We start from the raw sequence: 24,039 nt of genomic DNA on the forward strand, positions 1-24,039 counted from the left end.
GTGTTGCCTCGCATCGCCCGCTGTGTGAATCGGCTCTTACTGTTGTGCTTTTGAGAAGTGAAGGGAACATTTCCCTAGATGGGACGCCAAAAACAAAAAAGAGCTCACAAGGATTCTAAACCCCCCCCTCCCCAAATATATTAGCAATTGTGTCTTTAGATGTACTTAAGGCCCATACACACGATCAGACTTTTTGACAACAAACATGCAAATTAGCTGTTTTGGAGCAACATCCGACCGTGTGTACGTTCCATCGGACAAACTTTTTTGTTTTTCATCGGACTTTTGTTGGCTGTGCGAACGGACAAACTTTCTGGCAACAAAAGTCCGATGGAGCAAAGTCTGATCGTGTGTACAGAAAACCATAGGACTTTTGTACAAAGTACAAACGGGCATGCTCAGAACCAATGCAAAAGATCAGACAACAATACAGAAGCTGACCAAAGGTGGCGGTAAAGAGCAGAAAAACCACGTGATTTGGTGAAAGTTGGCTGAAAAAGTCCTGCTGTGTGTATGCAATACAAGTTCTCGGCCGACGCCCTTTGTACAATAATCCACAGGAAACTTTGTACAAAGTCCGATCGTGTGTATGAGGCTTTAGATGTTGTTTTTATATCAGACTCCTATGGCTCCTTTTTCTCACTCTCCTCCATTGACCCCTATCATCAGCACTCTTCTCACCCGCTTGAACATGGAGATAGTTAAGAGCAAAGTCCCATCTGATAATCTTTGTAAATTGACTTTGAGATTATGTATATACACTATAAGTCACATAACATACGCTATTGGACTACTGACCCCATGTATCAGGATTTTGTACACTCACCCGGGTAGTGATAAATTGATTTTTAGCCAATTGGTTACGCTGTTTCTGGTAGATCTCTGCAGGTTGGACATGTTCTTTTGCTTTTTTTCTGCAGAAATTATAACAGATATAATAGCTAATTAGTTAAAAAAAAAAAAGCGGTACAGGCCTTGCAGAATGAGCCAATGGAAAGTGAAGAAAATTGTTGACTCCAGCCAAAACTTTTATTTTAGATGTGAATGGTGTGTAGAAGCGTCAGGTCTTTCATCTGGCTTTTTCTGCTCTTCATGGTTCTTTTGAAGAGATTTCTCCTTACTTTCTGTCACTTTGTCACCAGTAGAGGAAATGATGAAGTCAACAAAACCTCTTAGTCCACCAAAAAATTAAACAAAAATGATGCTCCGGTTCTCCATGAAGACTCAGTCTTGTATTGTTTGCCATTTGCAGGTCTTGGTATGGCATCTACCTGGGAGGCCGTGAAGGACTTCTATGTGTGGGCTCTGGAGAATGGAGGTAAGATACATATTCCCCTGTGGGTTGACACAAAGGAAAACTGCCTCTACTACTGTAAGGTGACATTGAGGCCAGCTGCCTCTCCTACTGTGGGGGGGACACTAGGGACAAATGCCACCCCCAACTGTGGGGTGAAATTGGGGACCGCTGCCCCCCCCCCCCAACTGCAGGATGACATCAGGGCCAGACCCTACTGACTGATAGAGAAGCATTATTTTTCTATAAGCTGTAAGCCCTTGTACACACGGTCGGAGAATCCATCGGAATGTGTCCTATCGGACCGTGTTGTCGGATAATCCGACTGTGTGTGGTCTGCATCGGACTGATTCCGTCGGAATATCCGTCGGACCCAATTTTCCAACTTGTTGGAAATATTTTCCGACCAACTGGTTCGATCGGACATACTCCGATCATGTGTAGAGAATTTTGATCGGACCCGGTGCCACGCATGCTCAGATCAAATTCCTACATCAAAGCTATTGGCTACTAGTCCCATCTTAACGAAATTGCGTCATCAAGTTCTGAATGATCGGATTTTTTCGACAACTTAGTCTGACCGTGTGTATGCGGACAAGATCTGACAGGCAAAATCCGACGGACAAAATCCGACGGATTTGGTTGGCAGAATGTCCGACCGTGTGTACAGGGGCTTAGAGGGGGTGAATACAGCAAGTCAGAAAGTATGATCTGTGGCCATGATAAGGAAAAGATGATACCATGGACATCTGCCCCAACCGAAGGTCCCCCCCCCCCAGGGGATTACACCAGGGACAATTGTCTTTCGTTGAGGCAGGGTGACACCGAAGATAGCTGCTCCACTCCCACTATGGGTCGACACTGGGTACAGCTGTATCTGCCCCCCCTACCCCCTTTTACTGTGGGTGACCATGGGGACCATAGCCTCTCCCACTCTACAACATTGTACCAATAACTGGGATACCTTTACAAAAAAAAAAATGTGAACCCGCAGGCAGCAGATTCAGTTCAAAACACATTTATCTATCCAGCAGTAACTGAGCACACTCCCCCCATGACTTCCCCTCTGATATGTCTGAGTGGTGTTAATAAAACAATATCGTGGCTCAATGTTTAAGCACTAGCCGGGGGTGAACCACACCTAAGTAGTTCATGGTGGTGTGTACAGTACTCAGTTGCTGCTGGACGAATAAAGTTATTTTGAACTGAATGGATTTTCAGTATGCTGTTTCATGCAGTTTCGGAACTACCAGGGTCACAAAAGTCACACTTGTGACCGGGCCCTGACATTCCACCACAGTGGGAGGGGCCCAAGATGGCAGGAAGGGTGAGCAGTACAGAGCATGTAAGGGTCCTGCTGCTGGACCATAATAAGTGGCTCTGGGCCTGGAGTAAAGGGAATCTGAATCAGTGGGAAGGGCCTCGTGGGGGGTCAGGGGGGCCCTTCACAGTTTCTTGCACCAGGGCCCTGAAGGTTCATGTTAAGCCTCTAGTTTTTACGTATTTTCAGGTTTATGGAAGTGAGGAGGTTACAGATCATGAAGGTTGAGGTGAACAGCACATGGAACCTGTAAGCGGTGTTCTGGACTTGAGAGTTACAACTCACATAGTTAATTTGGTTGGTTGAAAAAAGAAACAAGTCTATCCAGTTCAACCAATAGAAGGCTAAGATACCTTAAACTCTGCCGCTGATTGGTTGTTGGTGGTGGTGATGGCACATAGACCTCAGTTGAGTGATGCAACCCTCTCTTTGCGTTTTTCAGACAGTCGGACGGACCCCTGGCTCCTGGTTTACTCACCTGTCCCCATCATCCTCATATTTGCCGTCTACCTCCTGCTTGTGGCCCTGGGACCCCGACTGATGGAAGGGCGTGATCCCTTCACCCTGCGCTTGGTTCTGCTAGTCTATAACCTTTGCCTAGTGGGCCTGTCTGTCTATATGTTCTATGAGGTAAGGTCACCCATACACACCAGACATCTGTTTTTTTTTCTAAACCTCATCAGTATGCAGGCAGATAATCGTGATGGACAAAGTTAATTTGGTGTCCTGTATTGTTTGGTATTTTTGGTCGGCGCCTTATACAAGTGACTATTTATCTAATTTAATGAAGCACACGGTTCAGGGTGCAGAAAATCAGCCAATCAGATACCAGTTTACAGAAGTCAGTATAGTGAAAGATAAATTCTGGTTGGTTCATCGAGCACCTTGTTCTTTGCCTAAATAACTCTATGTGACGAGTTTTCCTTTTAAAAGTAGGTTGGCGTTGGTATTTATTGGTGGGGTTACCAGATTGAAGTCAACTGTGTGTTCGCAAAATTATCTTCCCCTGAGTATGTGCATCTTGTATATCCTTAGTGATGTGTTCTCTTTGTCTTGTCCTCCAGTTTCTGGTGACTTCGGTGTTGGCCGGGTACAGCTACTTCTGTCAACCGGTGGACTACAGTAATAGTGAGCTGGGCCTGCGGGTGAGTTCTGGGTATACTGGCCATGGTGTGCAGTGTGCAATGGCATATGGTGAGATGATGTCTAGCATACTTGCATAAACCAAAAATACATGCATCCAAAACCAAGAGTACATGCATCCCAAACCAAGAGTACAAGCATTCCCAAACCAAGAGTACATTCATCCCAAATCAAAGAGACCCCCCCCCCCCCCCCCCATTATGTCTGATTTATCTCTAGTCAGAAATGTGTTATCAGAGAAGGTATATCAAATAACTCTTGGAACTGCTCATATCAACCGATCAGATCCTTTCATCCCAATACCGATTGAGGTCAAGGTGAAATCCAGTTGACTGGTTCCTCCATAACATTTTTCACATTTAAGCATTATGTATAAAAAAATAGTGCTGGTGTTCTGGCGATGACCAAGGGATTGCCTAAAAAAGAAAAGCCTAGGATGACCTCCTGTCCCTTCTGATGTCTTCTCCTTCTTTCACCTATAGATGGCCAGAGTATGCTGGTGGTTCTTCTTCTCTAAGGTCATAGAGCTTTTAGACACAGTGAGTATAACAAGGGGACTGTATACTTTTTAATGTTTTACGTCCAGCTATGAATGAAATATTATTGTAGATTAATATTTAACCACTTTCAGACCGGACCATTTTGCTGGTAAATGACCAGAGGTCTTTTTACACTTTGGCACTGCGCTGCTTTAACTGGTAATTGCGCGGTCATGCAATGTTGTACCCAAACAAAATTTGCGTCCTTTTCTTCCCACAAATAGAGCTTTCTTTTGATGGTATTTGATTGCCTCTGCGATTTTTATTTTTTGCGATATAAACGTAAAAAGACCGCAAATTTTGAAAAAAAATGATATTTTCTACTTTTTGTTATTAGAAAAATCCAATAAACTCAATTTTAGTCATACATTTAGGCCAAAATGTATTCAGCCACATGTCTTTGGTAAAAAAAAAGTCAATAATTGTATATTTATTGGTTTGCGCAAAAGTTGTCACATCTACAAACTAAGGTACGTTTTCTGGAATTTACGCAGCTTTTAGTTTACGACTGCCTATCTCATTTCTTGAGGTGCTAAAATGGCAGGGCAGTACAAAACCCCCCCAAATGACCCCATTTTGGAAAGTAGACCCCCTAAGGAAATTGATAAGAGGCATGTTGAGCCCATTGAATATTTTATTTTTTTGCCTCAAGCGATTGAATAATGACAAAAAAAAAAATTTTTTTTTTTTTTTACACAAAGTTGTCACTAAATGATATATTGCTCACACATGCTATGGGCGTATGTGAAATGACACCCCAAAATAAATTCTGCTGCTTCTCCTGAGTATGGGGATACCACATATGTGGGACTTTTTGGGAGCCTAGCCGCGTACGGGGCCCCGAAAACCAAGCACCGCCTTCAGGCTTTCTAAGGGCGTAAATTTTTGAGTTCACTTCTCACTACCTATTACAGTTTTGAAGGCCATAAAATGCCAAGATGGCACAAAACCCCCACAAATGACCCCATTTTAGAAAGTAGACACCCCAAGCTATTTGCTGAGAGGCATGTTGAGTTCATGGAATATTTTATATTTTGCCACAAGTTGCGGGAAAATTACAAACTTTTTTTTTTTTTTTTTTTTTTTAACAAAGTTGTCACTAAATGATATATTGCTCACACATGCTATGGGCATATGTGAAATGACACCCCAAAATAAATTCTGCTGCTTCTCCTGAGTACGGGGATACCACATATGTGGGACTTTTTGGGAGCCTAGCCGCGTACGGGGCCCCGAAAACCAAGCACCGCCTTCAGGCTTTCTAAGGGCGTAATTTTTTGATTTCACTCCTCACTACCTATTACAGTTTTGAAGGCCATAAAATGCCAAGATGGCACAAAACCCCCACAAATGACCCCATTTTAGAAAGTAGACACCCCAAGCTATTTGCTGAGAGGCATGTTGAGTCCATGGAATATTTTATATTTTGCCACAAGTTGCGGGAAAATTACAAACTTTTTTTTTTTTTTTTTTTTTTTCACAAAGTTGTCACTAAATGATATATTGCTCACGCATGCCATGGGCATATGTGAAATGACACCCCAAAATAAATTCTGCTGCTTCTCCTGAGTATGGGGATACCACATATGTGGGACTTTTTGGGAGCCTAGCCGCGTACGGGGCCCCGAAAACCAAGCACCGCCTTCAGGCTTTCTAAGGGCGTTACAGTTTTGAAGGCCATAAAATGCCAAGATGGCACAAACCCCCCCCAAATGACCCCATTTTGGAAAGTAGACACCCCTAAATTTAGGGGTACACTAGTGAGACTAGGTAATAAATGGCGGGTGCCCTGAAACTATAAAAAAATAACTAACCAACCAGCGTCACCTGTAACAGTTATATGGTGATCACTGGTGAAAGGGTTAACTAGGGGGCAATTAGGGGGCTTTATGCGGTAGTATATGGGGGTCCCTGGCGCTATAAAAAGCTGCAGCGAACCTAAATACCTACCTGCCTAACTAGCGTCACCTGTGACACTAATACAGCGATCAGAAAAACGATCGCTTATTAGGCTGGGTTCACACTGGAGCGATGCGGGAACGCCACGAATGCGCGGCGGGTTCCCGCATCGCATGCCTCCCGGCGGCAGTTCACACTGCCCTATGCGAACTGCTGGGAGTGTCAGTGAAATGTTACTGACACCCCCAGATCAGTTCGCATATCGCAGTGCGATCTGCAAACTCGGATCGCATGGTGTGAACACCCATGCGATCCGATTCTGCTGCGGGCCAAAAAAAGGGTCCCGTGCGAATTTGCGGCGGGTGCGGCGGGTGCGGCGAATGGCTGAACTCGAATCGCACAGAGATCGGATGTGATTTGCACTGCAGTGCGGTGCGAATCACATCCGTTCTCATAAACCGCTGCAATGTGAACCCAGCCTTAGTGACACTGGCGACGGGGGGTGATCACGGGGTTAAACCTTTATTGGGGGGGTTAGGGGGGTACCTTAGAACTAAAGGGGGCTAACCCTAACTGCCCTAACAGTTATTAGTCACAAATGACACCCGCCGGGTGATCAGGGGGTTAAACCTTTATTAGGTAATAAATGGCGGGTGCCCTGAAACTATAAAAAAATAACTAACCAACCAGCGTCACCTGTAACAGTTATATGGTGATCACTGGTGAAAGGGTTAACTAGGGGGCAATCAGGGGGCTTTATGCGGTAGTATATGGGGGTCCCTGGCGCTATAAAAAGCTGCGGCGAACCTAAATACCTACCTGCCTAACTAGCGTCACCTGTGACACTAATACGGCGATCAGAAAAATGATCGCTTATTAGGCTGGGTTCACACTGGAGCGATGCGGAAACGCCGCGAATCCGCGGCGGGTTCCCGCATCGCATGCCTCCCGGCGGCAGTTCACACTGCCCTATGCGAACTGCTGGGAGTGTCAGTGAAATGTTACTGACACCCCCAGATCAGTTCGCATATCGCAGTGCGATCTGCAAACTCGGATCGCATGGTGTGAACACCCATGCGATCCGATTCTGCTGCGGGCCAAAAAAAGGGTCCCGTGCGAATTTGCGGCGGGTGCGGCGGGTGTGGCGGGTGCGGCGAATGGCTGAACTCGAATCGCACAGAGATCGGATGTGATTTGCACTGCAGTGCGGTGCGAATCACATTCGTTCTCATAAACCGCTGCAATGTGAACCCAGCCTTAGTGACACTGGCGACGGGGGGTGATCACGGGGTTAAACCTTTATTGGGGGGGTTAGGGGGGTACATTAGAACTAAAGGGGGCTAACTCTAACTGCCCTAACAGTTATTACAGTCACAAATGACACCAATGCAAAAAAAAAAAAAAAAAAAAAAAAAAATGACATTGGTGTCATTGTGACTGGGGGGCAGGGGTAATTGGGGGGGTGATCGGGGGGTAAAGGGGGGGTGTGAGTGTGCCTGGCATGTTCTACTGTGTGTGTGAGTGTTGGTGCAACTTACTGATCCGCTCTCCTCCGTGTCGGAACGGAAAATACCGACACGGAGGAGAGAATACATCACTTCCTCTCCTGTGTTTACATTACAGGAGAGGAAGTGATGTCACCGGGGATTTCAATTCGTCGGGAGCGATCGCGAGGGGGTGGCCATGAATGAATGGCCGTCCCCTCGTCCGGGATCGCTCCCGCACGAATACCGACCGCCGCAGGCACCGGGCGGGGGCCCGATCGGGCCCCCGACCCGCGGGAGGCAAGGGACGTACATGTATGTCCTTATGCCTGCCCGTGCCATTGTACCGACGTACATCGGCGTGCGGCGGTCGGCAACTGGTTAAAGTGGTTGTAAACCTCAGACATTAAATATGAACAAAGCATATCCCTCTGTAGTGGGTACGTGTCTCGATTAAGAGCACTAAGTGTAATTTCTGTCTGCTGCTTTGTTCCTCTGCTATCAATATGAGTCACTTCTGACAAGTTTTCCTGACACCGTGAGAAAAATGGCTCCAGTACAGTGCCTGTGATTGACAGCCGCAGCTCTGTTCCTGTGTTCTGCGAGAGGGTGGGGGGGGGGTCCCTCCAATCAGCTCTCAGAGCTCTCCTCACTGAGCTCTGCAGAGTGTAACTTCAGCTCTCCGACCCCCTTTTTTTCTGAACTCACAGACAAGCTTTATAAATTCTGCACTTTGAATGGCTGTAGAGAAGAAAGGACTGCAGATGAACAGGTGCAACTTATGTAGGAGGATTTGTTTAATCTCTGTGTATCACCTGAGGCCAGTCACTTCACTGGTTTATACTGTATGTAAGGGTTTATAATCCCTTTGAGGCCTCAAGAAAATTTCCACAACCATTACATGACGACCTGTCTCTTATTATGAGGGGTTCCGGGTTCTCTACAAGAGGGTGTCACAGGCTGTTGAGTTTTTCCTTTGGAGGAACAGATGGCATCCACTTATGGAAGTTTATTTAATAACTTGCCTCTCTTGGAGTTTATGGAAGGGATGGGTTGTCTAATAGAATCTGGTAAGGATTTTTACAGGAGAATTCCTCTAGGAAAGTATATCTACTATCTAAAGCTGTGACCTACTAATACTTGTAGTGCTGCTTTAAGCAAAAAGGGGGGAATGTATGTAGCACTTCCTCTCCGGAGGAGCCACTTGAGTATACTTCCCAACATTTTGAGATGGGAATGAGGGACACCTACTAGAAAACATATGTAGGCACAGGCAGGGCAGGACTTAGGGTGGTGGGGGCCCCTGGGCTTGAGTCACTTTCAGGCCCTACCTTCTCTACATTACCGTATTTATCGGAATATAACACGCGCCGGCATATAACACGCACCCCAAGTTTAGGAGGGAAGTTTAAGGAAAGAACATACATTTAAATGCCCATCAATGCAGCCTTATCAGTGTCCATCTGCAGCCTTGTCAGTGTCATTGCAGCCTTTTCATTGCAGTCTTGAAGTTTAAAAATGGCGCTGCCGAGATAAAGAGTCCTGTGTATCTCGGTGGCTCTCTGGTCCTCTCAGTGGCTCTCTGGTCCTCTCGGTGGCTCTCCGGTCCTCTCGGTGGCTCTCAGGTCTTCTTGGTGGTTCTCAGGTCTTCTCGGTGGCTCTCAGGTCTTCTCGGTGGCTCTCAGGTCTTCTCGGTGGCTCTCTGGTCCTCTCGGTGGTTCTCAGGTCCTCTCGGTGGTTCTCAGGTCTTCTCGGTGGTTCTCAGGTCTTCTCGGTGGCTCTCAGGTCTTCTCGGTGGCTCTCAGGTCTTCTCGGTGGCTCTCAGGTCTTCTCGGTGGCTCTCTGGTCCTCTCGGTGGCTCTCAGGTCTTCTCGGTGGCTCTCAGGTCTTCTCGGTGGCTCTCAGGTCTTCTCGGTGGCTCTCTGGTCTTCTCGGTGGCTCTCAGGTCTTCTCGGTGGCTCTCAGGTCTTCTCGGTGGCTCTCAGGTCTTCTCGGTGGCTCTCAGGTCTTCTCGTGGCTCTCAGGTCCTCTCGGTGGCTCTCCGGTCCTCTCGGTGGCTCTCCGGCCCTCTCGGTGGCTCTCTGGTCTTCTCGGTGGCTCTCTGGTCTTCTCGGTGGCTCTCTGGTCTTCTCGGTGGCTCTCAGGTCTTCTCGGTGGCTCTCTGGTCTTCTCGGTGGCTCTCAGGTCTTCTCGGTGGCTCTCTGGTCCTCTCGGTGGCTCTCTGGTCCTCTCGGTGGCTCTCTGGTCCTCTCGGTGGCTCTCAGGTCTTCTCGGTGGCTCTCAGGTCTTCTCGGTGGCTCTCAGGTCTTCTCGGTGGCTCTCAGGTCTTCTCGGTGGCTCTCAGGTCTTCTCGTGGCTCTCAGGTCCTCTCAGGGGCTCTACGGTCCTCTCGGTGGCTCTCCGGTCCTCTCGGTGGCTCTCCGGTCCTCTCAGTGGCTCTCTGGTCTTCTCGGTGGCTCTCTGGTCTTCTCGGTGGCTCTCTGGTCTTCTCGGTGGCTCTCTGGTCTTCTCGGTGGCTCTCTGGTCTTCTCGGTGGCTCTCTGGTCTTCTCGGTGGCTCTCAGGTCTTCTCGGTGGCTCTCAGGTCTTCTCGGTGGCTCTCAGGTCTTCTCGGTGGTTCTCAGGTCTTCTCGTGGCTCTCAGGTCTTCTCGTGGCTCTCAGGTCTTCTCGGTGGCTCTCAGGTCCTCTCACAGTCCTAAGCGGAGCCAGGAGTAGCCGAGTGTACTCGGCATGGCTCCGCTCACAGTCATGCCCAGTTCCGCCCTATGATGGATATAACACTTCCACTCATCAGGTCCCATTGGTAGACAGCGTGTTTGCATGTATCTTAGGCTAGCAATTATTCTGCTGTGCCATACTTTGACCTGGTGTATGAAAATAGTTTTTATATGCCTGCTTTTATTTGGTACAATGAAGGTGTTAGGCTTCATTCTGAAACCTTCACTCAATCATTGTACTGTTATCTTTTCTCATAAAATGAATAAAAATATATAAAAAAAAAGAAAAAAAGTGGTAGTAAACCACAGCTGAAGGGAAAAAAACAAAAATCCCCTTCAAGGCAATGACATAATGTGCTAGTATGCATCGTATACTATTACATTATGAGAGACTTGACTTAAAACACAGCTGAAAGGGCCTCCATCTTCCCCCGGTCTTCCTTCCAGATTCATGGCCTCCAGCTACACGAGTGGCTTGGGGGAGGGGGGGGGGGTGCAATGATTTCACTCCCATGTGCGTGAGCCATTGGTTACAGCACTGACTAAGAAAGTCCGGTACTGTAGGCCGGACCCTCGGAGTGCATGTGCCGGTGACGTCATCGGCTGCATGAACTCTGAATATCTTCTAAGCGGTGCAAGTTTAGGAGATATTCGCAGTACCTACAGGCAAGCCTTATTATAGACTTACCTGTGGGTATATATAAGTGGCATAACGGGGTTTACTACCACTTTAACGAACTGTGAAAGAATTGCGAATACGTTTATTTAAAAATAAGAAAAAGCCTAGACCAGAAAAGGCCCCTTCCACGTTGAAAGACCATTTTTTTTTTTCTCTTAAAACTGTATTGTATATGTTGGGAGTACACACTGGGGCCTCTGACACTGACCGCCGAGCCGTCACCTTGGATGAAAGATAAGCTGCCGGAAAGAAGACTGGTTTTTCTTCTCCCCCCCTCCCCCCCCCTTTATTTTTTTATTTTTTTTTTGTTGTTTTTTTAATTCTAGGTGGTGCTCAAAAGCAGAAAACCTGGAAAGGAACAAAAAAGTTCACATTAAAGACACAAAAGAGTGCACGTAAGAGTGTGCCTTTTGTCCTCCCCTTGAAGGAGTAGGACCCTACCTGACCCCCTGGGGCACAAGGTTTCTGATCAGTGGTGGCTGAAGCTCCAATATTTTTATTTTTTTTTTGGGGGGGTGGGGTGCCCCTCTCACTCGCACATAAAGCCCCCCCCCCCCTTTTACACAGGCTGGCCTCGGTACTCACACTGCTCCCCATGATGTCATTTTTTTTCAAAAATTTTTTAAAGTTCACACAAATAGAGAGATTTTTTATTTTTTTTTTTGGTGGTACTCAGTCACCACTGGTTTTATTTTTATTTATTTTTACCATATAAATAAAAAAAGAACAAAAATTTTGAAAAAAAAAATGATTTTCTGTTTTAATATAAAAGTGAAATTTTGAAAAAAAAAAATTAGGAAAAAATGTATTGTGCTACATGACTTCACAAAAAAAAAAATCCCAATAAAACCCCATACACACTATCAGATTTCCTGCTGATTTTTTTTTTTTTTTAAAAAGTGAGATTATAAAGGCAACAATATAAAGAAGAAAAATTTGTAAAACATATAAATTTATTCACATAGTCAAAAAATATACATAACACAAAAGAAAAAAGAACTGAATAATAAAGCAAGCACTGCATATTCTACATAGTATCTAAAAACAATTAAATTGTGAGAGAGTGATACTGTCCACTTATGCATTCCAAGACCTCCAGGAGCTCCAGGAATGAGTGGATCATCCCTTTTTTTTAAATTTATTTATTTATTTTTTCCTTCAGATTTACCAAATCCATGTAGTGCGAGGGTCTGCCTGATTGCATACAAAGTGAAACTCCTAAGGTTTGACTTCGTATTATATGGTTTTGGTAAATCTGAAGGGGAAAAATAAAAAAATTTGCAGAAAATCTGATAGTGTGTATGGGGGTTTTATTGGGATTTTTTTTTTTTTTTTGTGAAGTCATGTAGCACAATACCATTTTTTCCTAATTTTTTTTTTTTTTTTCAAAATTTCATTTTATTGGATATATTTCATAACAGAAAATCATTTATTAAATTTTTTTTGTTCTTTTTTCATTTATATGGTAAAAAAATCAAAAAAATAAAGAAAAGCAGTGGTGGTCGAGTACCACCAAAAAGTAAAATAAAAATTTCTCTATTTGTGTGAACATTTAAAAAAAAAAAAAAGACATCATGGGGAGCAGTCATGGGGAGCAGTGTGAGTACCAAGGCCAGCCTGTGTAAAGGGGGGGCTTTATGTGCGAGTGAGAGGGGCACCCCACCCCCCCCCCCCCAAAAAAAAAAAATATTGGTTTGCGTGAGATTTATAGTGTCTACAAACTATTTCTTGAGGCCCTAAAATTTCAGGACAGTACAAATATCCTCCAAACGACACCCTTTTTGGAAAGTAGACAGATATTTAGCAGAGGCATGGTGAGTTGTGTTTTTTTTTTTAAGTTGTATTTATTTTGTCACAATTTATGTGAAAAGGAAGAAATTTAAATAATTTTTTTTTTTCATCATATGTCTGGTGCGGCGGTGATCAGGGATACTGATTGATGACCGTGTATAAGGCTAGGTTCACACTGCTGCGATGTCCGTGATCGTATGTGATTCGCACTCTGTGCGATGCGATTTCAGCCATACAGATAGTACGGCTGAATTCACATCGCATCCGGCCCAAATTCGTACAGGACCCTTTTTTTTTTTTTTTTGGTCCGCAGCAGAATCGGATCGCATGGGTGTTCACACCATGCGATCCGATTCCTGTCCGAGTTTGCAGATCGCACTGCGATATGCGAACTGATTTGGAGGTGTCATTAACTTTTCACTGACACTCCCCAGCAGTTCGCATAGGGAAGTGTGAACTGCCGCCGGGGAGACGTGTGATGCGGGAAACCCGCAGTGGATTCGCAGCGTTCCCGCATCGCAGCAGTGTGAACCCAGCCTGTAAAAAAGAAAATTAAATAAAAATAATTTTATATATATATATATATATATATATATATATATATATATATATATATATATATATAATAAAAAAAAAAAAAAAATATATATATATATATATATATATATATATATATATATAATAAAAAAATATATATATATTTTTATAATAAATAAATATATATATATATATATATATATATATATATATATATATTTATTATAAATATATATATATATATATATATATAATAAAAAAATATATATATTTTTATAATATATATATATATATATATATATATATATATATATATATATTTATAATAAATATATATATATATATATATATATATATTATAAAAATATATATATATTATAAAAATATATATATATTATAAAAATATATATTATAAAAAAAATATATATATATATATATATATATATATATATATTATAAAAAAAAATATATATATATATATATATATATATATATATATATATATATATATTATAAAAAAAAATATATATATATATATATATATATATTAAAAAAAAAATTATATTTGGTATTTATTGTATTTTATTGAAGGATTAACTTGGATTGGATGGGCATAAGGAATTCAATGGATGCCCAGAAAAGATTGGTGCGTGATTTGGGACAATTTAGATACTCTCCTCCTCCACAACACTTGCTCTCCTTCTCCCTCCAGCACAATTCTTCAGGCACAGCTAGCACATGGTTAGGCCTGACGCTGGTTTCTTCCAGGCCTTGGCAAAAGTACCTTATTACAGGCAGGGACCGCAGGCCCCTATTGTGTAGCAATTGAAAGATCTGATGCTAGCTGCCCTCTTTGGTGGGCTACCGCTCTCAATCAGTCCTCTTCAGACCCTGGCCGCCCCTCCTCGGTTGCAGCTGCCTGCTTCCCACTGCCCATGACGCCACAGTCCTCACTGGCTCTACATCCATCTCCGATTGGCATTCTCCCAATCTGCTCCGGCCGTGCCTCCCCAGCCAACGTTCCTGGCTGTGTGTGAGAAAAGGGTGAATGTGCTTGCATGGCCTAGTCCGAGCGCAGACTTAAACCCCATTGAATATCTGTGAAATGACTTGAAGACTGCAGTTCACAAAAGGTCACCATCAACTCTAACTGAACTTGAGCAGTTCTGCAATGAAGAGCGGGCAAATATTGCAAAGTCTAGATGTTCAAAGTAATGCCCCGTACGCACGAGCGGATTTTCTGTCTGAAAAAACTTGGATAGTTTTTCCTATGGAATTCCGCTCAAGCTTGTCTTGCACACACACAAAAGTTCTCTGAACTTTACACCGTCAAGAACGCGGGGACTTACAACACTACGACGAGCCGAGAAAATTAAGTTCAATGTTTCCGAGCATGTGTAGGAATTTTGCGTGTCGGAAATTTTTGCAGACGACCGGAATTTCCGATCGGAACTTTTTTCCAACCAAAAAATAGAGAACCTGCTCTCAATCTTTTGCTGGCTTGAATTCTGCCAGCAAAAGTCCGATGGAGCGTACACACGGTTGGAATTTCTGACCGAAAGCTCTCATCGGACTTTTGCTGGCTGAATTTCTGATCGTGTGTACGGGGCTTTAGTAGAAACAAATCCCAACAGACTAAAGGCTGGAATTATAAAAAAAAAAAATGTGGTCCAACAAAATACTGATATAAGGGGGGAGATCCTTTTTTCCAACTCAGTGATTCTGTCTTTTATTAGATTTTTTTCTTACATGTTGGTGTTATAGCTTTCCATTGGATGTTTTACAGCTGGATAAAACAAAAACTGTACCTGTCTTCATTTCAGGCTTCAAAACAACAAAATGTGATTATTTTAACGAGGAATGATTTTTTTTTTTTCTATACCCACTGTACATTATGCATGGGTTTTCCAGAGCCCATAGTCAATCCACATCAATTCAATCATTTCCAATTTACTCGTTTGCTGTGTTTACTGCCTCATCAGGAACCTTTCTCTGCCACTAGTTCTGTTCCTACCAGGCGGGGTACCAGTCGCTATTCCACCAACTCGCAAATGTGTGCCAAACCTGGGAGACAGGGCCATTAAATAGGAGCTGACCCAAGATGGTTGCCAGAGGGACATTAGGGTGCTTCCCCAGTGGCCCATGAAACCATGGAGGAACAATGTCCTCTTGACTTCCTCTCTGACTGCAGTTCCACTGTAGAAAAGCGCCACCTACAGTAGAGAAAGTAGACTAAGATGGTTGCCAGAGTGACATTAGGGTGCTTCCCCAGTGGCCCAGGAAACCATGGAGGAACGATGTTCTTCTTGACTTCCTCTCTGACTGCAGTTCCACTGTAGAAAAGCGCCACCTACAGTAGAGAAAGTAGACTAAGCCGACTAAGTAGACTAAGATGGTTGCCAGAGTGACATTAGGGTGCTTCCCCAGTGGTCCAGGAAACCATGGAGGAACGATGTTCTTCTTGACCTCCCCTCTGACTGCAGTGCCGATGTAGAAAAGCGCCACCTACAGTAGAGAAAGTAGACTGAGCCTGCCTACACACTTGGCACTCCTTTCTTCTTATTCAAAATATTTGGTCAATGACCTCATCCATATATGACCATATTGGCTCAATGATGTCACCAGTCTACTATGGCTATATTTCAGTCCAACAGGTGCCTATTCATACCATGAATAGGTGCCTGTTGGCCCAAGCTTTCCCTCCTCATCAGGCACCTTTTCCCTGGCACTAGTTCTGTTTATACCAGGCAAGGTACCTGTCTCTACTCCACCAACTCACAAATGCATGCCAAACCTGGGAGACAGGGCCATTGAATAGGTGCTGCCTGACCCAAGATGGTTGCCGGAGTGACATTAGGGTGCTTCCCCAGTGGCCCATGAAACCATGGAGAAACTATGTTCTTCTTGACTTCCTCTCTGACTGCAGTTCCGCTGTAGAAAAGCAACACCTACAGTAGAGAAAGTAGACTAAGCCGACTAAGTAGACTAAGATGGTTGCCAGAGGGACATTAGGGTGCTTCCCCAGTGGCCCAGGAAACCATGGAGGAACGATGTTCTTCTTGACTTCCTCTCTAACTGCAGTGCCACTGTAGAAAAGCGCCACCTACAGTAGAGAAAGTAGACTGAGCCTGCCTACACACTTGGCACTCCTTTCTTCTTATTCAAAATATTTGGTCAATGACCTCATCCATATATGACCATATTGGCTCAATGATGTCACCAGTCTACTATGGCTATATTTCAGTCCAACAGGTGCCTATTCATACCATGAATAGGTGCCTGTTGGCCCAAGCTTTCCCTCCTCATCAGGCACCTTTTCCCTGGCACTAGTTCTGTTTATACCAGGCAAGGTACCTGTCTCTACTCCACCAACTCACAAATGCATGCCAAACCTGGGAGACAGGGCCATTGAATAGGTGCTGCCTGACCCAAGATGGTTGCCGGAGTGACATTAGGGTGCTTCCCCAGTGGCCCATGAAACCATGGAGAAACTATGTTCTTCTTGACTTCCTCTCTGACTGCAGTTCCGCTGTAGAAAAGCAACACCTACAGTAGAGAAAGTAGACTAAGCCGACTAAGTAGACTAAGATGGTTGCCAGAGGGACATTAGGGTGCTTCCCCAGTGGCCCAGGAAACCATGGAGGAACGATGTTCTTCTTGACTTCCTCTCTAACTGCAGTGCCACTGTAGAAAAGCGCCACCTACAGTAGAGAAAGTAGACTGAGCCTGCCTACACACTTGGCACTCCTTTCTTCTCATTCAAAATATTTGGTCAATGACCTCATCCATATATGACCATATTGGGTCAATGATGTCACCAGTCTACTAATGGCTATATTTCAGTCCAACAGGTGCCTATTCATACCATGAATAGGTGCCTGTTGGCCCAAGCTTTCCCTCCTCATCAGGAACCTTTCCCTGGCACTAGTTCTCTTTATACCAGGCAAGGTACCTGTCTCTACTCCACCAACTCACAAATGCATGCCAAACCTGGGAGAAAGGGCCATTGAAAAGGTGCTGCCTGACCCAAGATGGTTGCCAGAGTGACATTAGGGTGCTTCCCCAGTGGCCCATGAAACCATGGAGAAACAATGTTCCTCTTGACTTCCTCTCTGACTGCAGTGCCGCTGTAGAAAAGCACCACCTACAGTAGAGAAAGTAGACTAAGCCGACTAAGTAGACTAAGATGGTTGCCAGAGGGACATTAGGGTGCTTCCCCAGTGGCCCATGAAACCATGGAGGAACGATGTTCTTCTTGACTTCCTCTCTAACTGCAGTGCCACTGTAGAAAAGCAACACCTACAGTAGAGAAAGTAGACTAAGCTGACTAAGATGGTTGCCAGAGGGACATTAGGGTGCTTCCCCAGTGGCCCATGAAACCATGGAGGAACAATGTCCTCTTGACTTCCTCTTTGACTGCAGTGCCACTGTAGAAAAGCGCCACCTACAGTAGAGAAAGTAGACTGAGCCTGCCTACACACTTGGCACTCCTTTCTTCTCATTCAAAATATTTGGTCAATGACCTCATCCATATATGACCATATTGGGTCAATGATGTCACCAGTCTACTATGGCTATATTTCAGGCCAACAGGTGCCTATACTATTCATACCTGTTGGCCCAAGCTTTCCCTCCTCATCAGGAACCTTTGCCTGGCACTAGTTCTGTTTCTACCAGGCAAGGTACCTGTCTCTACTCCACCAACTCACAAATGCGTGCCAAACCTGGGAGAAAGGGCCATTGAAAAGGTGCTGCCTGACCCAAGATGGTTGCCAGAGTGACATTAGGGTGCTTCCCCAGCGGCCCATGGAACCATGGAGGAACGATGTTGTTCTTGACTTCCTCTCTGACTGCAGTGCCACCGTAGAAAAGTGCCACCTACAGTAGAGAAAGTAGACTGAGCCTGCCTACACACTTGGCACTCCTTTCTTCTCATTCATATTTGGTCAATGACATCATCCATATATGACCATATTGGGTCAATGATGTCACCAGTCTACTATGGCTATATTTCAGGCCAACAGGTGCCTATACTATTCATACCTGTTGGCCCAAGCTTTCCCTCCTCATCAGGAACCTTTCCCTGGCACTAGTTCTGTTTCTACCAGGCAAGGTACCTGTCTCTACTCCACCAACTCACAAATGCATGACAAACCTGGGAGCCAGTGCCATTAAATCGGTGCTGCCTGACCCAAGATGGTTGCCAGAGGGACATTAGGGTGCTTCCCCAGTGGTCCAGGAAACCATGGAGGAACTCCTCTGCAGAAGAGCGCCACCTACAGTAGAGACAGTAGACTGCGCCTGCCTACACACTGGGCACTCCTTTCTTCTCATCGAAAATATTTGGTCAATGACATCATCCAAATATGACCATATTAGGTCAATGATGTCACCACCAGTCTACCACCTCTCTTATGTGTGGCTTCACACGTGTGGGGCAGGGAATTCAATGGCTGCAGCAAACTGAGGCAGCAGCCTGCAGTCATGTAAAAGTGTTTGGATGGACCTCGGCTCATCCTTACTGATAATCGGCTGGTTATCTGTATCCAGCTTGAGGCCCGAGGTCTGCAGTGTGTGTTTGTATTTTATCTTCCATTTCATTGCTTGGCTTACATAAGACCAGTCATATAAGAGTTATACAAAGAGTTCAAAAGTACGAGAGTCCTCCAGTCTTCTCCCGCACACTGCGCCAAACATGAAGCTTCTGATGCATGCTGGGAGAGGAAGAACGATGGCTGCCGCCGGAGCTTTGTGAATGAGTCCTCTGTATTGGCCATGAATGAGGCTCTTCTGTCTCTTCTCTCTCCTAAATCTGAAATGGTTTTGTTACATTTTAATAGGATGGAGATGTTTTATACATTTCGTATCTTCTTCTCTCCGCAGATCTTTTTCATCATGAGGAAGAAGTTCAACCAGATCTCCTTCCTCCACGTCTATCACCACGCCACCATGATCTTCAACTGGTGGGCCGGGGTGAAGTACGTGGCCGGAGGACAGGGTGAGTATTGTGTGCCCGACACCTCCATGCCGGGCTCTTCTCTCCTCCACATCAGTGAGGGAACAAGGATGTGCTTGTCATGAGTCTTCTTCTTCTTCTTCTTCCTCCCTTTTTTTTTTTTTTTTTTTTTTTTTTTTTTTTTTAGAACAAACAAGACTTTCTTTCTGTGATGTAATCTTGCAAAAAATGTTTTATTTATTTATTTTCTGCAATCCCATAGACAGAAATAAAAAGTTTTAAAAACAAAGTAGATTAATTTTTTATTTTTTTCTGTGGTCAGCATTGAAAAATTATATTCATTTCTGATTCTTTTGATCAGCAGATGAATGAAGCGGAATAGATACAAAAGAAACAATATTACTTTGTATCCCTCTATCTCATGTCTGATGAATGTTTATAAACAATTTACTTTGTTTATAAACATTGTTCAGACAGAGATATAGAGATACAAAGTAAATTGTTTAAAAACATTGTTCAGACATGAGATAGAGAGATACAAAGTAACATTGTTTCTAAATAATGACCAGACAGGAGATGGAGAGATACAAAGTAACATTGTTTATAAACATTGTTCAGATAGAGATACAATGTTACTTTATAGCTCTCTATCTCCTGGCTGGTCAATGTTTATAAACAATGTTACTTTGTATCTCTCTAGTGCCTGTCTGATCAATGTTTATAAACAATTTACTTTGTTTATAAACATTGATCAGACAGGAGATACAAAGTAAATTGTTTATAAACATTGATCAGACAGGCAATAGAGAGATACAAAGTAACACACTGTTTATAAACTTTGACCAAACAGGAGGTAGAGAGCTATAAAGTAACATTGTTTAAAAACATTGTTCAGACAGAGATACAAAGTAAATTGTTTATAAACATTGTTCAGACAGAGATACAATGTTAATTTATAGCTCTCTATCTCCTATCTGGTCAATGTTCATAAACAATTTACTTTGTTTATAAACATTGTTCAGACAGAGACATAGCAATACAAAGTAAATTGTTTATAAACATTGTTCAGACAGGAGATAGAGAGATACAAAGTAACATTGTTTATAAACATTGACCACATAGGAGATGGAGAGATACAAAGTAACATTGTTTATAAACATTGTTCAGACAGAGATACAATGTTACTTAATAGCTCTCTATCTCCTATCTGGTCAATGTTTATAAACAATTTTACTTTGTATCTCTCTAGTGCCTGTCTGATCAATGTTTATAAACAATTTACTTTGTTTATAAACATTGTTCAGACAGGAGATACAGAGAAAATTGTTTATAAACATTGATCAGACAGGCAATAGAGAGATACAAAGTAACATTGTTTATAAACATTGTTCAGACAGAGATACAATGTTACTTTATAGCTCTTTATCTCCTATCTGGTCAATGTTTATAAACAGTGTTACTTTGTATCTCTCTAGTGCCTGTCTGATCAATGTTTATAAACAATTTACTTTGTGTCTCCTGTCTGAACAATGTTTATAAACAAAGTAAATTGTTTATAAACATTGATCAGACAGGCAATAGAGAGATACAAAGTAACATTGTTTATAAACATTGTTCAGACAGAGATACAATGTTACTTTATAGCTCTCTATCTCCTATCTGGTCAATGTTTATAAACAATGTTACTTTGTATCTCTCTAGTGCCTGTCTGATCAATGTTTATAAACAATTTACTTTGTGTCTCCTGTCTGAACAATGTTTATAAACAAAGTAAATTGTTTATAAACATTGATCAGACAGGCAATAGAGAGATACAAAGTAACATTGTTTATAAACATTGTTCAGACAGAGATACAATGTTACTTTATAGCTCTCTATCTCCTATCTGGTCAATGTTTATAAACAGTGTTACTTTGTATCTCTCTATTGCCTGTCTGGTCAATGTTTATAAACAATGTTACTTTGTAGCTCTCTAGTGCCTGTCTGATCAATGTTTATAAACAATTTACTTTGTTTATAAACATTGTTCAGACAGGAGACACAAAGTAAATTGTTTATAAACATTGATCAGACAGGCAATAGAGAGATACAAAGTAACACACTGTTTATAAACATTGACCAGACAGGAGATAGAGAGCTATAAAGTAACATTGTATCTCTGTTCAATGTTTATAAACAATGTTACTTTGTATCTCTCTATCTCCTGTCTGGTCATTATTTAGAAACAATGTTACTTTGTATCTCGCTATCTCCTGTCTGAACAATGTTTATAAACAATGTTACTGTGTATCTCTCTATCTCCTGTCTGAACAATGTTTATAAACAATTTACTTTGTATCTCTTCTCAACAATGTTTATAAACACTGCGTCAATCAGTTTTTGACAGCGGTATCTATTACAGCTCTTGTATTTACACAGCAACTTCCATCTGTCATGGTAAAGTGGTTATAAATCCCATACAGACCACTTTGACCCACAGATAAGCCTAGATCAAGGCTTTCCTACATTCAGGCTTTCCTGTAGGTCCCAGAAATAACCTACACGGTTAAGGAGATATTTTCCAAAAACCCGGGCACCGATGTCTACGGCGCAGGCACACTGAGCGCGCCGCAAGTGAAGCCGAACATGCCGTCAATGACGGCTCCCGTGCGCATGCGCTGGATTGACGTCATCGCGGCTCCGACCAGTCACAGCGCCGGAGCCGCGATGCCCGGAAGTCACTCCGGGGTATCATGGCGGCGACGGAAGAGGTGGCCGAGGACCGATGCGGGGGCTTCGATCTCGGATAAGTGTTTCATAATGAGCTAGTATGCTATGCATACTAGCTCGTTATGCCTTTTGCATTGCAGGGTGTCTTTTTTTATTTTTTTATTTGACTTTACTGCCTCTTTAAAAGCTTGAAAATAACTGACAGGGGGGGGCAGAAGGTCGGGCAGTATTACCCTCATCCTGTATATGATGGTGAAGTGTTTTGAGTGCATGTAGTGCCCCGTTGTACCCCCTCGTCCATGACTTGTTATAGTGGCCCTAGCATTGGATATACTTTGATGTTCTCTGAATAACGTGTCACTATAACATTTCCAGGCATGTGTTGCCTCTATCAGAGATCACAGGACTCTGCTGGCAATGCCCCATCAGTTCTCCTCTCCGGAAGGACAGAGCCATCTTTGTTTTGCCATCACCTATCGGTTTCCTATATTAAAAGTGACGTTTTCCCCACTTACTTGTGTGTTTTGTTTGTTTTGTTTTTTCCAGCATTTTTCATTGGCATGCTGAACTCCTTTGTGCACATGTTCATGTACCTGTACTACGCTCTGGCGGTCCTGGGGCCCTCCGTGCAGAAGTACTTGTGGTGGAAGAGATACTTGACCATACTGCAGCTGGTGAGTGTCCGAGAGATTTCTAGAAGAGCAATTCCAGAGGACAAGTGAAAGTATATTCAGCATGCCGACGTTGTCCACCAGCAAATACTGCAGCTGTGCTAAAATCACAATATATAAATATATAGAATTTTCCTAAGGGCTTGCCTAAGGAAATGTAAAGTGCTATTAGGTACATTCAGATTGTATTTGAGATTAGGCTGAGAAACATCTGAGTCCCACCATGCAAAGCAGCACTTGGCCTGTAAATGATCTCCACACAGGGGCAGACTGACCATTCAGGCAATGGGCACTGCCCGAGGGCCCCATGCCACTAGGGGGCCCCATCAGGGTTGCCAGCCTCAATAAAACCAGGGACAGTATGTAAAAATCTGTGTTTTTTATTCCTTTTATTTTTTTTTATCCCAAGATTATAGTTGCCCCGCCTCTCTCCAGTAACTGTGTGGCCCCATAATCTCCTATTGCCCTGGGGCCCCATGATCTCTTATTGCCCGGGGGCCCCATGATCTCTTATTGCCCGGGGGCCCCATGATCTCCTATTGCCCGGGGGCCCCATGATCTCCTATTGCCCCATAATCTCCTATTGCCCCATAATCTCCTATTGCCCGGGGGCCCCATAATCTCCTATTGCCCTGGGGCCCCATGATCTCCTATTGCCCTGGGGCCCCATGATCTCCTATTGCCCGGGGCCCCCATGATCTCCCATTGCCCCATAATCTCCTATTGCCCGGGGGCCCCATGATCTCCTATTGCCCCATAATCTCCTATTGCCCGGGGCCCCATGATCTCCTATTGCTCCATAATCTCCTATTGCCCGGGGGTCCCATGATCTCCTATTGCCCGGGGGCCCCTTGATCTCCTATTGCCCCATAATCTCCTATTGCCCGGGGGCCCCATGATCTCCTATTGCCCCATGATCTCCTATTGCCCCATAATCTCCTATTGCCCAGGGGCCCCATGATCTCCTATTGCCCCATGATCTCCTATTGCCCCATAATCTCCTATTGCCCCATAATCTCCTATTGCTCGGGGGCCCCATGATCTCCTATTGCCCGGGGGCCCCCATATTCTCCTATTGCCCGGGGGCCCCATGAGTTGTCAGTCCGCCCCTGCGTCCATGTCTTCCCTTCAGTCTTGCTCAGTTGTAGCGGCTCCTCTCTTGTACTGAAATAGCTTCCTCTGATTTTACCGCACACTGTGAGCTTCTCATAATGTGCAATGGAAGCTGCAGCAATTCAAATGGGGCCCACTTCATGGTCATGGCGGGGGGACAGCCAGCACCATCTAGGACTTTCCACC

At 43.9% G+C, this 24,039-nt stretch overlaps 1 protein-coding gene across 2 annotated transcripts in view; it reads left to right on the forward strand.

Moving 5' to 3' along the window:
* The window catches only part of LOC143923403 (very long chain fatty acid elongase 4-like), a 30,300-nt gene that overhangs the window by 1,908 nt on the left and 4,353 nt on the right, over positions 1-24,039 (forward strand). For both annotated transcript variants that reach the window (XM_077447061.1, XM_077447060.1), the window contains exons 2-7: positions 1,253-1,318; positions 3,058-3,245; positions 3,680-3,760; positions 4,241-4,297; positions 19,288-19,402; positions 22,616-22,743. In XM_077447061.1, coding sequence (XP_077303187.1) covers positions 1,261-1,318; positions 3,058-3,245; positions 3,680-3,760; positions 4,241-4,297; positions 19,288-19,402; positions 22,616-22,743 — 627 coding nt within the window. In that variant the 5' untranslated portion in view covers positions 1,253-1,260. The remainder of the gene's footprint in view (positions 1-1,252; positions 1,319-3,057; positions 3,246-3,679; positions 3,761-4,240; positions 4,298-19,287; positions 19,403-22,615; positions 22,744-24,039) is intronic.

This window comes from Lithobates pipiens, unplaced genomic scaffold (genome assembly GCF_037356315.1).
Source record: "Lithobates pipiens isolate NorthernLeopardFrog02 unplaced genomic scaffold, aLitPip1_a1.2 Scaffold_22, whole genome shotgun sequence".
In the NCBI taxonomy this organism is placed as follows: Eukaryota; Metazoa; Chordata; class Amphibia; order Anura; family Ranidae; genus Lithobates; species Lithobates pipiens.